Source organism: Palaemon carinicauda, chromosome 9, assembly GCF_036898095.1.
Source record: "Palaemon carinicauda isolate YSFRI2023 chromosome 9, ASM3689809v2, whole genome shotgun sequence".
Lineage (NCBI taxonomy): Eukaryota > Metazoa > Arthropoda > Malacostraca > Decapoda > Palaemonidae > Palaemon > Palaemon carinicauda.
The window spans coordinates 161,006,424-161,021,300 of NC_090733.1; the positions used below are offsets into that span (position 1 = coordinate 161,006,424).

The 14,877-nt window shown below is 46.8% G+C and overlaps 1 protein-coding gene across 4 annotated transcripts in view; it reads left to right on the top strand.

Annotated features, from left to right (window-relative positions):
* The window catches only part of melt (melted), a 137,912-nt gene that overhangs the window by 31,619 nt on the left and 91,416 nt on the right, over positions 1 to 14,877 (top strand). For 2 of the 4 annotated variants that reach the window (XM_068380718.1, XM_068380722.1), the window contains exons 1-2: positions 1,956 to 2,059; positions 9,924 to 10,020. In XM_068380718.1, the coding sequence (XP_068236819.1) occupies positions 9,973 to 10,020 (48 nt within the window). In that variant the 5' untranslated portion in view covers positions 1,956 to 2,059; positions 9,924 to 9,972. Of the gene's footprint in view, positions 1 to 1,955; positions 2,060 to 2,225; positions 2,247 to 9,923; positions 10,021 to 14,877 lie in introns of those variants that run through there. The other 2 variants (XM_068380720.1, XM_068380721.1) reach the window with 2 other exon arrangements.

Here is a 14,877-nt window from a genome sequence, read left to right on the forward strand (position 1 = left end):
AACAATATAGTTAATTTTATTTTCTTCGTTTTATGGGCCTTTTTAAGATAAGCAACAAGGATAAATGTAGCCTTTTCGAGGCCACTGTAGGGCAAAGGTCTCAGAATATGTCTTTGTTCATGTCTGTGGTTTGGCCAGTTTTCATCACCACGCTGGCCACTGCAGATTGGCGATGGTGGAAAACACACACACACACACACACACACACACACACCATCATCATCATCATCAGTGGACTGACAGAAAGACAGTAAACGGAGGCAAGTAGAAAAACTCGTCTGAGGCCTTTGTACAGACCTTAGACACGTCTTTCCACTAGCGTCTTTTTATGGTTTATCTATGCCAGTCCTCACCGGCAAACTTTCTTTGTTCGTCAATCCATTGTCTTCCCATTTTTTTAATGTCCAGCTATTACCTGTCATTCTCATTATGTGTCCAGCCTATATCCATTTCTTTTTCTTTCTTGTTAGAATATCCTCTACTTTAGTTTGCTCACTTATCTATGTTGCCTTTTTTCTGTCTCTTAGTGTTATCCCCGTCATTATTCTTTCCATAACTTCATGAGTTGCTTCTTTACAAAAACAATGTTTCTAAGGTGATGTCCACCATTTCTTAATTATTTGAGCACAAAGAGAAACTTTACTAGATTTTGGGACCGAGTTCATATTTATTTGTATGACACCCAAGTATCATAAAATGTTTTCATTTCTAACCACCATAAACTCGTTTTTATTAAAATTAACTTTAGTTGTTCAACTATTGAAAATTGCTTAACACTTGTAAGAACCTACAGTAGATTGAAGTTAGAGCGTTATCATCAATGTCATTTATAGAGAAGTAAAATTTTTTATGATTCGCAAATAGTTTAAACTTAAACTCTCCATCTCCTCAAGTACTTTTGATAGTCAGAATAAGATTTGGCTTTCTTCATAACATTATGATGGATGAGAGTTCCAATTTGTAAGCAGTTACTTTTCTGTCAACCAAGTGATTTATTAGATACTCAAAATCTTGGTCTTCAATACCGATGGACCGTAAATATTTAAGGACGTTTTATTCCAGATTTTCCTTTTTCCGGTGAATATAATTTCTCGGTTAATAAGTTTTCCTGAAAATGAAATTTGCTTATATTAATTCATAAGGAAATAATTTAATACTTTCCACGAAATGGCTTGAACGTATAAGTCTGCTTCTAATTAAACATATATAATTTTTATTTTGGGATACGTAGAACGATTACAAGAAAACAACATTATTTCGATAAAGCATAATGGAAGGATGATAACTAAGAAATAAAAAGAATGCTCCCACCAGATGGACCATGTCTGCTACATAGAAATGCACCACTCCAAGAATAAAAGAATAAAGAAAAAATAAAAGAACACATTTTAAAGAAGGAAAACTCTCCTCGGTCACAACCTTAGTGTCTGACTCCTTCCTTGCTTGAGGCTAGTTATTATAAAAACGGCTGGGACTATTTTTGCCTGGAGCTAACTGCGCTCGCTGAAAGCAAGGCAAGTGCTTGATAACAAGCCTTGGAAAGTGCGTTGGAATAATAATTGTCACATGAAACTTAACAATACCGATTTTTTAAAAAATAAAAATGATTTAAACTATTTTACTCCGGTCAAAGTTCTTTGAGGAACAGGGGCCGAAGATCATATAACATTAATCGTTGACGAATATAGGAAGTATTCGTTTATTTTAAAGGTATATATTCTTTCTTTGTTGTTTCCTTTTCTTTTCTTTTTAAATGTCTCTGTTTGACCATATGGGGTGTGTCCAAATCCCAGGTCACTGGGACCCGCTCAACAGGTGCGGAAATCAGAAGTCAAGCGAATATCATACACTTCATTGAAATCTCTTAAATGAAAATAATTCATTAACTTGAGGATAAAATTATATATTATATTTAAAAGTAAATTTACTGAATACTTACTGCTATTTCTATTTACAGATTTTGTCTTTGGTAATTTCCTCCCAACATCTCGCTTGAAGTTTGTTGACAATATGGCAGAGTTTAGTAGTTAAGTGACAGTGTCGCTCTTAGACGCTACGAGTAAGTCAACAATTGCCTTCCTATAGTAGTTATTTCCCCATTTTACTACTGCCTGGTATAGCTATATACGAGTGTTCTGTAAAATAACATTACAATGTCCAGATTATGTGCAGATTCAACCTTAATATATTGTGGCTGGAAGTATTCCTCCGGGTCAAAGTCGTCGAACTGAACCCGAATCGAAAGGGTCAGTTTCACTCGTGTTTCCTTTTGCTGGTGAAACGGAAACCAAAGAAACGTTTAAAGATACTTTGGCCGTTTTATATCATAGCAAGCCTTAGGGCAATGCTCTGGTCTGTACTTTATTTTTGTGGAAGTACACTATGTAGTCTTCCTTAGCAGATTGTATTGTAGGTCGTACTTAGGTCGGCCAACTACAAACTATATGAGGTCGGCTAACTACAAAGTAAAAGAGTTCGACTAATTAAAAACTAGTAGGATATATGTGAGAAAATTAGTATATCGGGTATAATTGTTTTGGGTAGCATAAGCATTACCTGGGTGTTATCACTTGAATATTTCCATTCCTATGCCAATCCTTATGTTCCCCCGGGGTGTATGTATGATAGCGGCCACCTGTATGTATTATTATGTCTAACTCAGAATACGGCAGTGTAAGGGGAGTTGCAGGGGACGTTAGCCTCCCCATTAGGTAAGTAGGTAAGGACATGGCTTTTACGTTGGGTTAGGGGGGAAAGTTTAGGTTAGTTGATGTCCATTAATGAACGCTTGAGGAACTGCCTGTTGATATACAAAGGCTCCGATTAATTCTCTAACCCCGCGCTCCCCACTTGCCTAATCTGATCTAGGCTACGCTTCTCTTACTAAGGACATCGAAATATTTTTGGATTGGATAGTTGTGAAATTATACCCATTTCTCTTAGAATACATTGTGAGAATGAAGAATCAGTGTTATATTTGATATTTATGTGCATAATCTATACAAACTGACTGCATTCAGGTATTACTTTAATAATATTGCCACAATATTTTTGCAATTGGTTAGATTGGAAGCTACTGTACGTGTGTTTTGGGAAATGTGTCGAAATTTTTAGCTGTTTTGCTGGTTTTCCGATGTTATTAGATCAGGGGATACAGGTTAGCTCGCATAGTTAAAGGATTTTACAATATCACTTTACTAAATCGAAGAGAAATGGCGCAAGCTGAATTACCTCGCCTAATCATTATTTACGTTTATGTGACCTTATGGGGACATTTTATGACATCCTGGGACTCGTCCTAGACATTTCTATTAGGGCTAATTGAAGGAGTGTGTACCATTCTACAAACTACTGGTTGTTCCGTAACTGGAATACAAACCGATGCTATTTATTAGGGGTTATTACTTTTAGTGAAGCTGAAAGGACGAGCTATTAGATTTTAGCGACGGTTAACTACCCATTCCGCTAGTTAGAGGGGGTAGCTTGTTCACACACCGGCAATCTAGCTCACTTTACTTATGGCTCGGATTGTGTATGGTCGTTGGCGTTCTTTATCCTTTGCCTATTTTGCCTGCCATTAATGTTTTTGTTTGTGCTTTTTCTTTTATTAGTGTTTGTGTTCACTTCTGTGATCATGCGTACTTGCCCTTGACTCGAAGGTTGACCCTGCTGAACTTTTGTGTTGGCCGTGGCCACCGATTGCCATACCCTTTGTCCTGCTTGCAGATGTCAACGGTGTAGTAATAGTGGTAACAGGTGCAGTGAGTGTCGGGAGTGGTCTGCCTCCCAGTGGGGAAAGGTTCCTGGACCATCTCCTGATGTCGCTGCAGCTAGTCCACGAAGTTCGGTCCTGGACTCTTCTGTGAATCGTTCACGATCCCCGTCGGTGGTTCGCCCTTCCAAAGGGGACATCCCTGTTCCAGTTCAATCTTCATGCGAACCTGCTGACCTGCCTTTACCGTTCTTGTCACCTATTCAACATATGCCTTCTCGTGCTGCACTTTTTTGTTTAGCTGCGCGCCAGCGCCCTTCAGTGCACCAGCGCTCACCAGCATCACGTCAGCGCCCTCCAGCATATCATTGCTTGCCAGCGCTTTCCAGCTCTTCCATGCCCTTCGGTGCCTCAACACTCGCCTGCTCGTCAGCGCATTATCATGCCCCAGTGATCTGTTCGCCGGCGCTCACCAATGCATTCTTGCCGGTCTAAGGACCAACGCTTGCTAGCTCGTCAGCGCTCCCCTGCGCAGCTGTGCTCTCTTACGTAACAGCACTCTCATGCGCAGCGTCGTTCTCCTGCGCGCCCGCGCTCTCCAACTTGAAAGCGCTTACTTCGGACCAGCGCTCACCTGCGCAGCGCTCTTTGGCTCGGCACTGCTCTCCTGTGCAATTTCACAAAACATCAGAGCAAGTTCTACAGGCTTCATGGTGCAAGGAACGTCACATGGAGATTGTGACAGGTCACCATCATCCCATTCCCCTCTCCCTGCAAAAGCATTACAGCGCGATCACCTGGGAAAGGGAAAGGCTCCACAAAAGGGTTCAGGATCCCAAAGATTCGATCTTTAAAGACAGACCCACCACTGCAAACGTTGATTGAGACTCCTCACAATGAACCCTCGGTCCTTTTCCTTTCAAGGGATCTGTCTGACAGTGTCTGTCAGCAAGCAGTAGCCTTGGTTCGGTGCCATGGTCAGGGCAGTAGTGCAAGCTTTCGGGCTTGCCATGTCATCACGCTTGTCACTGACCTCCCTTCAATGGCACCAGCAGACCTATCGTGAGTAATCATGGCTTCTCCCCTGATGGGGAAAAGAGGAGTCTCAGACGCGATCGCATCCCCTAGGGTGAAGCTAACTTTTGTTAGGCCTTCAAGGCTCGTCCTTCCTGTCTCTCCTGCTAGATACTCTCTCTTACCTCACCTCTGCCAAGGGAGTCGCGCGAGGCCCGAACTTCCTCCCTTCCACCTTTGGAGGAAGATTCTTCTCGCACAGTGAATTCTTTACCACCAACAGACGTCAGGAGGGGCAATCCCATCCAGCCTTCGACACTAGAGCCGTACCTCTTTCCTTGGAAGGAATATAAGGACTCAAAGACTCTCCCAAAGTCCTCTTCAAGGACCTCCAGGCCTACAGGAACCGGTAGTCACTCTAGATATGCCTGCGACCTACCCTGAGAGGAACTCTCATGGGTGGAAGAAGGAGACCTCTATGCTAGTCCCACTTTGGAGCGGGAGAAGGAAGATAAAACATGTATTCTGGCAGGCTCTGACTCTTATTAGGTTACTCAATGGGTTTTCAGACCCGGAGATACCCCTACGAGAGGGCAAAGACACAGTCTTAGACAGTGTCTTTGGCACTCAGAAGCCCACTAAGACCAGTGCAGCCTTGCCCTGGTCTCAAGGGCTAAAGAGTGCCGGGGCTAAGATCGCCCAACAGCTCTCCGAGCTCTCCTCCTCCCTACATTCTGGCTCTACCGTCAAGCTTCTCTATTCTCCTCACGCCCAGCGGAGGAGGTATTTTGAGATCTTAGACGAGCCACGTCCAGCTCTTCCTCTATCACTCTCTGGAAGAGCTCACCAAAGGAGTCTATCTAGAGAGGCTCTCCAGCTGTCGGATCTCGTTCTCGGAATCAGAGATCCTCAACCAGGAGAAGGTCCTGAGCTATGGCATGCAAGCTACTTCATGGCTTGATGTGTGGTAGGGGACCCTGGGAATCCTGGTTCGAATCAAGGATTTCTCCAAGGAATGTACCAGGAAAGCGATGGAAACTTTCCTTCTCTCGAACTTATGGCAAACACCATTCGGAAACGTCGAGATGCGGTGTCTGAGAGATTCCATCAGTAGGTCCCAAATGCCAAGATCACTAGGTTCAGGAACTCCTCTTTAGAGGGGACACCTCTGTTTGAGTAGGACATGGAACATGCTGCTGAGAGATGGAGGAAGTCCCACCAGGACTCCCTCTTTCATAAGGCATAGACATACAAGCCCTATAAACCACCAGCTCCTCAGCAGTCCCGTTAAATAAAGATTATGACGAACAAAACAGCAGCGAAGACAATGGTGTCTAAAAAGCCCTTTCTGACCAAAGACGGAAAAGGCACTAAGTTCTCCAGAGGAGGAAAATTTCTTATTAGAGGGAACGGTTGAGTCCGCAAATGCTAGGAAAGGCATTCCCCCCTCTTGTCCACCTGGGGGGATGCCTACAAAGTAGCTGGGACAGGTGGAAGCAACTCGTGGCCGAGCCCTGGACAATCTCCGTAATTCGTTCAGGATATTGCGTCCTGTTCACAACATCTCTCCCTCCCCTGATCAGGAATCCAGTGTCAATAGACTCCTTTGCTATGGGATCAGCATAGGCTAGCTCTCCGGGCAGAAGTCCAGACCCTGTTGAAGAAGGGCGCTCTCCAAGAGGTCCTCGACGAGTCCCCAGGCTTTGTCAGTCTATTCTTTCTTGTGAGAAAGGCGTCTGTAGGCTGGAGACTCATCATCGACCTATCAGCTTTGAACAAGTTTGTCAAGCAAACTCTATTCTGCATTGACACATTCAGACAAGCGATAAGACCACGTAACTTCATGTGCACACTGGACATAAAGGACGCCTACATCCAGATCCTAATACATCCGTCTTTAAAGATTCAGCTTAGACAACAGGAAATACCAGTTCAAGGTGCTGTGCTTCAGACTTTCCACAGCACCTCAAGTCTTCACCAAACTATTCACCTTAGTATCATCTTAGGCACACATGATTGGCATCCGTCTCCTTTGTTATGTGGATGACTGGCTAATCCTAGCAGACTCGGTGGCAACCCTTCTTCAACACCGAGACAACCACAAACTTCTGAGGCTTTGCCAAGATCTGGGGATCATGGTAAACCTCGAAAAGTCCGCCCTGCTTCCTACGCAGAGACTGGTATACCTAGGTATGATAATAGACACCAATCTCCACAAAGCCTTCCCATCAGGCAACAGGATAATGAGGCTGAGAAAGGTTGCAAGCCCCTTCGACGAGAAAAACTTCCAGCCCAGACGTGACTACGTCTGCTCGGGCACCTTTCATCTCTGGCCTGTCTAGTTCCCAACGGTTGCCTCAGGGTTTGATCTCGAAAGTGGCGACTCAAGTCCAGGTGGAATCAGGCCTTTGACTCCCCTGACATCCTGATCCCCATAGGAGCAGTGGTGTCAGACGAGAATCTACGAAAGGGAGGGGATCTTCTCGTCCTCCCCCAGATTTGATGCTGTTCTCAGACACTTAAAAAAAAAAAAAAAAAGGTGTGAGATGGAGGCCTTCTTCATGGCCTTTCAACAGTTCCACCAGTTCCTGGCGGGCCACTTAGTAATGGTGATGAGCGACAACACCACAGTAGTGGCTTACATTAACAAACAAGGAGGTACCTTTTTGCAGCCCCCATTCCATCTTGCAGTAGAGATACTGGAGGGGCCGAGATTTACTCGATACCACTATCGGTACTATGTGCTCACCGACAACCTGAGCAGAGCATCTCGGATAGTGATTACCCAGTGGTCTTTGGATCATCGAGTTGCCAATAAAGTCCTGACTTTGTGGGGTTCACCGACTATGGATCTCTTCGCAACGGCAGGGAACCTCAGGCTCCCGTTGTACTGCTCCCGAGTCATAGACTGCAAGGCTCTCTGGCAAGATGTATTCCAACAACGGTGGGACAACATCGACATCTACGACTTTCCCCTGTTCTGTCTAATGAGAAGGGTACTCAACAAGGCTAGAACATAGGTCAACATCTCACTGACTCTCATAGCATTATGCGCAATGGTTTTCTGACCTGACCTTCTGCAACTCCTCATGAAGTCTCTTAAGAGACCTCCCTCCACGACACGATCTACTCAGACAACCACATGCCAACATGTTCCACAAAGCCATAGCTTCCCTACAACTTCACATCTGGAGACTATTTAGCATCTCCTCACTCAGAGAGGATTTTCACAACAAATTACGAGCAGGATGTCTGGATACCTGCAGAAATCATCAACAGCAGTCTACCAGGCAAAGTGGAAAGTCTTCTGTAGTTGGTGTCATGGATGGGGTATTGGGTATTTCTCCTCTCGATGCCCCTATTCCCGCAATAGCGGAGTTCCTCGTGTGTTTGTGAGAAGAAATGCCCCTTTCAGCCTTAGCGGTAAAAGGCTATCGCTCAGCCTTAAGCCTCACCCTTAGACTGACTGGAAAGGACATTCCCTCATTGCTAGAACTTTCTTTACTCACACGGAGTTACGAACTTGCCTGTCCTCAGTCTGAAGTGAGACCTCCCTAGTGGAACGTGCTTCGAGTTCTCAGGTCTCTTAAGAGACCTCCCTATAAACTATCAGGCCAGGCAATAGATCACCACCTCACTTGGAAGACGGTGTTCCTACTAGCTTTGGCTTTGGCCAAGCGAGTCTGTGAACTTCATGGCCTCTCATATGATGTCGCCCATTCAAGGGGATGGGAAGAGGTAATGTTCAGCTTCATCCCTGAGTATGTTGCCAAGACCTAAAATCCGGGATTGGCAGATCCCCTATTCAACTCTTTCAGGATTTCGAGTCTCCGCTCCGTAACTGATGACCCTGATAATTTCTTACTCTGCCCAGTGAGGAGTTTGAGGCTGTATCTCAAGGGAACAGCCACAGCCCATCCCCGTGTGCCTGCACTTTTTGTCAGCACAGGGAGGTACAAGAGGAGGGTCACCAAGAACACCATCTCTGCTTGGATTCACAAGGTCATAAATCATGCCCTGAATCTGGACCACCCTCCTTCATGTCACCCCAGAGTTCACAATGTTAGGGCAATAGCTATGTCCCTGGCCTTCAAGAGAAATTCTCAGTGATGCAGGTTCTGCAGGCTGGGATGTGGAAACGTCAGAATATGTTCATGGCCCACTACCTGCAAGACGTGACCCACAGGAGGCTCGATACATTCTTTATTGGCCTTGTGGTGGCTGCACAACAGCTGGTATAGTACCTCAAGCTCCTTATTGGACAAGTAGTAGAAGGTTGAAGGCACTGTTATCCGGCTTTAGTCTGTGTGAATGAAAAGCTTTGACTGGCTCTTATTCTTTTCTTCATCCTCCTCTCTCATGGGGAAAGCAGCATCCTGGGTTCTCTGCTCAAGCTGACCTCAAACCACTGCAGGTAAACCATGCTTCTTTTAAGCTAATACTGCTGCATCCCCATACCCTGGTGAGGTGGTATTGGGAAAGTCTTGGTTACAACAGTTTTCCATAGAAAGACTCTTGAATAACTTTTACCTGGACAGTCACATTACTGAATCTCTCAACACACAGCTTGCGTAGGCCACGGACTTTCGTGGCAAGGTTTAGCAAGGTGCAGGGTCTCCCTATTTTTGGTACAAATCTTTTGAAAATAAGGAGCCCCAGGGTAGCCAAAAAGTCAGATTGGCAGGGACGTCCACTCTCCTAAGGGGTGAGTCACCCCTAATAAATAGCGTAGGTTTGTATTCCAGTTACGGAACAAATGACAAATTCGGATCTAATTTCTATTTTTCATAACGATACAAACCTTTAGCAGCTACTTATACAAGCTTACCCTCCAGCCCTATCCCCCTTGAAGTCCTACCTTTAAGCAAAGTGAGCAAAATCACAGGTGTTTGAGTGGGAGCGGTAGCATGCTACCCCCGCTGATGGGTAGTTAATCCTCGCTAAATTTTAATGGCTCGACCTTTCAGCTTCGCTGAAATTAATACCCCTAATAAATAGTTAAAGGTTTGTATCATTAGGAAAAGTACAAATTATCTCCGAATTAGTCATATTAAATGACCAGCAATATTTTCTATGCTAAGTTTGAGAGATAGGCCACAGGAATTATAGTATGCATTCTGTTGCATTGTAATTTTATTTTTTTAATTTGTTTTTTAAAGATATGTACAGTATGGTCATTATATTTCATTTTTTCCAGGATGAGGATACTGAAACAAACAATTAGTTGACATGCAGCTAGCTTCACAATGCACGAACTCTTTACGCAAGTCCTCTCGCATAAGGACCTCTCAAAGGTTGGTAATTACTTTTAGTTTTCATACTTTTCAGAGCTTCAAGTGTTGATTCAATATTTATTTATGAAATTTTTTTTTACTTGTGTGCCTTATTAGGAAATAAAAAGAGAGGATGCGAGTGCTTGTCGCATCATCATCATTATTATTATTATTATTATGGTTATGACTAGCAGCGGAACTGTGTGACCTCAGGGTGGACAAGGAAAATGCTACAAACCCTATGGCCCCGATAGTGAAAGTAGCCCAGTATGGAAAAATAACTTTCGTTCCGTAACTGGAATACAAACCACGCTATTTAATAGGGGTTATTACTTTCGGCGTAGCTGAAATGATGAGCCATTAATTTTTAACGAGGGTCAACTACCCACACCGCTATTTAGTGTGGGGTAGGGAGGGTAGCTTGCTAACCCCCCCCTCACACACCTGTGATTGAGCTCACTTTGCTTTCGGCTCGGATGGTGGACGGACGTTACCGCTCTTCATCCTCGTCGACCTTTGGCAGCCATTAATGCTTTTTTGTTTTCTCTTTTTCTCTTAGAGTGTGTGTGAAGTTGACTTCTGCGACCATGCGGACCTGTCCTGGGCTCTCCGGCCACCCTTGTGGAACATGTATACAAAGCTCCTACTCGGTCGGTCTCTTGTGAGAAACCGTCGAGTAGTAGCGTAGACAAGTTATTATCGACCAACCCCTGGACTCGAGAGATGATGTTGCTTCCTCTAGCGAAGCAGCCCCACATCTCCTTGCGGGTGAGGCCTTGTCACTAACTACCCTCTTTCAGATGTGGTCTTTGCCCTCCAAGGAAGCCTTGCCGCAGATCATCCGCTTGGGTGCTTCTGTTAAGCAATCATCGTCGCTGTCAGAGGTAGATACACTGACTCTTGTCGACGTTGTTGTGTTAGAGGTGTCTCAAGCGCTATCATCCATCTCCTCTGCCACTCCAAACTCTACAGCTGTAGCGGCCGACTTAGTTTCCCCCGTTCCTGACCATCCTCCGAGGGGGGAACTAAGTTCATCATCGGTCTCTCCTGCTAGTGTTTCTCTCCTCGGGGGATTTCACTTACAGAGACTCCTCTTCAGAGGACTGCTGATGGTCGGCTTGCTGATCCAAGGCCCCCAGAGGGCGCATCTGTTGGAAGGCTCGCCTTATTCTTAGCCTTGGAGGTCTCCCTTCACCAGCGGTGAAGAGGCACCTCTTTGGTTCAACGTCATCACTGCAGTCCCCCGCAGAGGAGCCTCCGTCAGACCTTCATTCATCCATCACTGCACCTGCAACCATTCTTGTGACTTTGGTCCTGGACGTCTCTGCAGATCGTTCGTGATCTCCATAGGTGGATGGTCGTCCTTTCAAAGGACACGTCGACCGTCCATCCTCCAGACCTGCTGACCTTCCATCTCCATTCCTGTCGCCTGTTGAGCCTAATGTAGCCCCTCCAAAGTGCGCAGCTGCGCGCCATCTCACTTGCCCTGCGCACCACTCTCCCAGACAGTCAGTGCTCACCGGCAGCTTGTCACTCTACAAGGCTTCGGCGCACCACTCAACCTGCTCGCCCTCACAGACGGCGGCAGCCTCACGCGCCTACGCGCCATCATTCACTTACACGTCAGCGTTCTCCTGCGCACCCTACGCGCTCACACCCAGGGTTGCCCACGCGCCAGCACACCACAGCGCACTTGCGCTCACCTGCGCTCCCACGATCTCCTGGGCGCCAGCGCTCTCCTGTACCTACGCGACCTGCGCCCACGATATCCTGCGCGCCAAGTCTCTTACGCACTAGCACTCGCCTGCGCGCTACATCGCCCGCGCATGCCAACCAGCGTGCCCACAGATACCTGTGCGCCATCACTCTCCAGCGCACAAGTCTGTAGGTGAGACGACAACCACATTGCCGCCCTCACCAACGCGCCAACTTTCACCAGCCCGCCAGCGCTCGCCCGAATATTCGCGCTCACCTTACTTACTTACATTACTTTGATGGCTGCTTTTCCAGTCCCATACAGCAGGGGAACCCCACTCTCTACAGGACCTCCACTGTCGTTTTACCTTGCTCGTTCACAGTATTTATCTTTTCAAGTCACATATTGTTCATTTATTGTTAATCATCACTGTCAAAAGACTCATGAAGTAAGAAAGTCTTCAGTTTCCTCTTGAAAGCCTTAATGTCTTCAATCATTCGAATGTTTCGTGGGAGCTTATTATGTAGTCTTGGGGCCGCATATTTAAAGGCTCTAGAACCAACTAGCTCCTGCGTGCATACACAGACACGCGTGCGCCATCTCTCTCCTACGGACGCTCGCCAACACACTCCTGCGCGCCCGCCATGATTCTCCTGCGCGCTCGCCAATACTCTCGCGCTTGCTTGCCAGCATTCTCCCTCGCGCGAGCGAGCATGTGCACCAACAGGCACGAGCACAAATGTGTCATCCGGCAAGGTCGCCATCACCTCATTCCCCTCCCTGCAAACGCATACCAGCACGCACTGTGGGGGAAGGGAAACACGTTCAAGCAGAGGGGTTCAGGATCCCTAAACTGCCTTCTAAGGCAGACCCACCTATCACAGTGACTCCTCGTAGGGAACCTTCGGTCCCTTTCCCTTCAGGGGATCTGTCTGACAGTGCATCCGTCAGCCAGCAGCCCTGGTTCAGTGCCTTAGTCATAGCCGTAACACAGGCTTTCAAGCCTGTCCTGTCTGATCACTCATTAGAGCGACCTATAGCTCTAGACCTAATGCACGGAACCATTGCTTCCTCTACCTTTTTGAAGAGGAAAAGAGGAGTTTCTGATGCGGTCACTTCCCCGAGGGCAAAGCTGACTCCACGCAGACCATCGAGACAAGTTACTCCTGTTTCTCAGATAGACTTTCCATCCCTGTCGGACGAAGACCTCCTGCCACCGAGGAAACCGTGTGAGGAGACTTTATTCCATCGCACCAATGGAGGAAACCTCTCCTCACATGGAGAGATCCCCGCAATCTGAGAACAGGAGGGACATGCCATATAGGTCATCGATGGTGGAGTCTTACCTCCTTCCTAGGAAGGAATCCAAAGACTCCAAAACCCTGCCTAAGTCCTCCACTAGGGCTAGAAAGGAGACAGCCAGCCAATCAAGGAATGTCCCCGACTCACCCCAAGAAGAGCCTTTGGGGATAGAAGGAGACTTCGCTGCAATTATTACAACAGGAGGAGACCAACAAGAATCAGAGCATGCATTCTGGCAGGTTCTGACTCTAATGAGGGTTCTCAATGGGTTTACGGACCCAGAGATCCCCCCTCGAGAGGGCACGGTCCTGGACCGTGTCTTTGGTTCTCAGAAACCCTCAAAGACCAGAGCAGCCCTGCCCTGGTCTCAAGGGGCAAAGAGTACCAGGGACAAGATCTCCCAACAGCTCTCTGAGTTCGCCTCCTCCAACCGTGCCGGTATATGAACAAGCTTCTCCCACCTCTTCGCGTACAGCAGAGGAGGTACTTTGAGATCTTGGAGGAACCTAGTTCAGCTCTTCCTCTCCACCACTCTCTGGAAGAGCTAACCAGGGGAATCCCTCTTGAGAGACTCTCCACCCGGCAGATCTCATTCTCAGCAGCCGAGATTCTTAATCAGGAGAAGGTCACCAAGTATGCTATGCAAGCTACTCCGTGGCTGGACATCTGGTTAGGGACCTTAGGCATCCTGATACGATCCGAAGACATTTCCAAGGAACGTACCAGGAAAGCTATGGAAACTTTCCTTCTCTCAGGCACTTGCACGATCGAGTTTCTTGCCCACCAAGTCTCGAACTTGTGGGCAAACACCATCCTGAAACGTTTGGATGCAGTGTCTGAGAGGTTCTACCAGAAGGTCCCTAGCGTCGAGATAAACAGGCTCAGACATTCCTCCTTAGAGGGGTCCCATTTGTTTATGCCTAAGGATGTGGAACTTGCTGTTGAGAGGTGGAGGAAGTCTCATCAAGACTCCCTCCTTCATAGGGCTTCAATATCTAAGCCCTATAAACCTCCAGCACCTCAGCAGTCCCGTCTAGCCAAGACCACAACGACGACAAAAGCAGCGAAGACAGTGGTATCTAAGCCCTTTCTTGTCAATGATAGGAAAGGCAAAAATTCCTCCAGGGGACGAAAAAATCCTAGAGGGAGCAGCAGAGGCCACAACGCTATGATAGGCAGTCCCCCTGCATTTCCACCAGTGGGGGATGCCTACAAAGTTGCTCTGACAGGTGGAAGCAACTCGGTGCTGATTCCTGGACAATCTCCGTGATCAGTCTAGGATAGCGCATCCCGTTTATAACATCTCTACCTCCCCTGACCAGGAATTCAGTGTTATTGAACTCCCTTGCCATGGGATCGGCAAGGGGGCAAGCCCTTCGGGCAGAAGTCCAGACCCGGTTGAAGAAGGGTGCTCTCCAAGAGGTCCTCGGCGGATCTCCAGGCTTCTTCAGTCGACTCTTTCTTGTAAGAAAGGCGTCTGGAGGCTGGAGACCAGTCATCAACCTCTCAGCCCTGAAAAAATTTGTCAAACAATCTCCGTTCAGCATGGAGACGGCAGACACGGTCAGACTAGCAGTAAGACCACAAGACTTCATTTGTACACTGGACCTAAAGGACGCATACTTCCAAATCTCAGTCCATCCGTCTTCAAGGAAGTACTTAAGATTCAGCCTAGACAACAGAAAGTACCAGTTCAAGGTGCTATGCTTCTGTCTTTCCACAGCACCACAAGTCTTCACCAGAGTGTTTACCCTAGTGTCATTTTGGGCACACAGAACTGGCATCCATCTCCTCCGTTATCTGGACGACTAGCTAATCCTAGCAGACTCGGTGTCAACCCTTCTTCAACACTGAGACAAACTTCTGAGGACTTTGCCAGG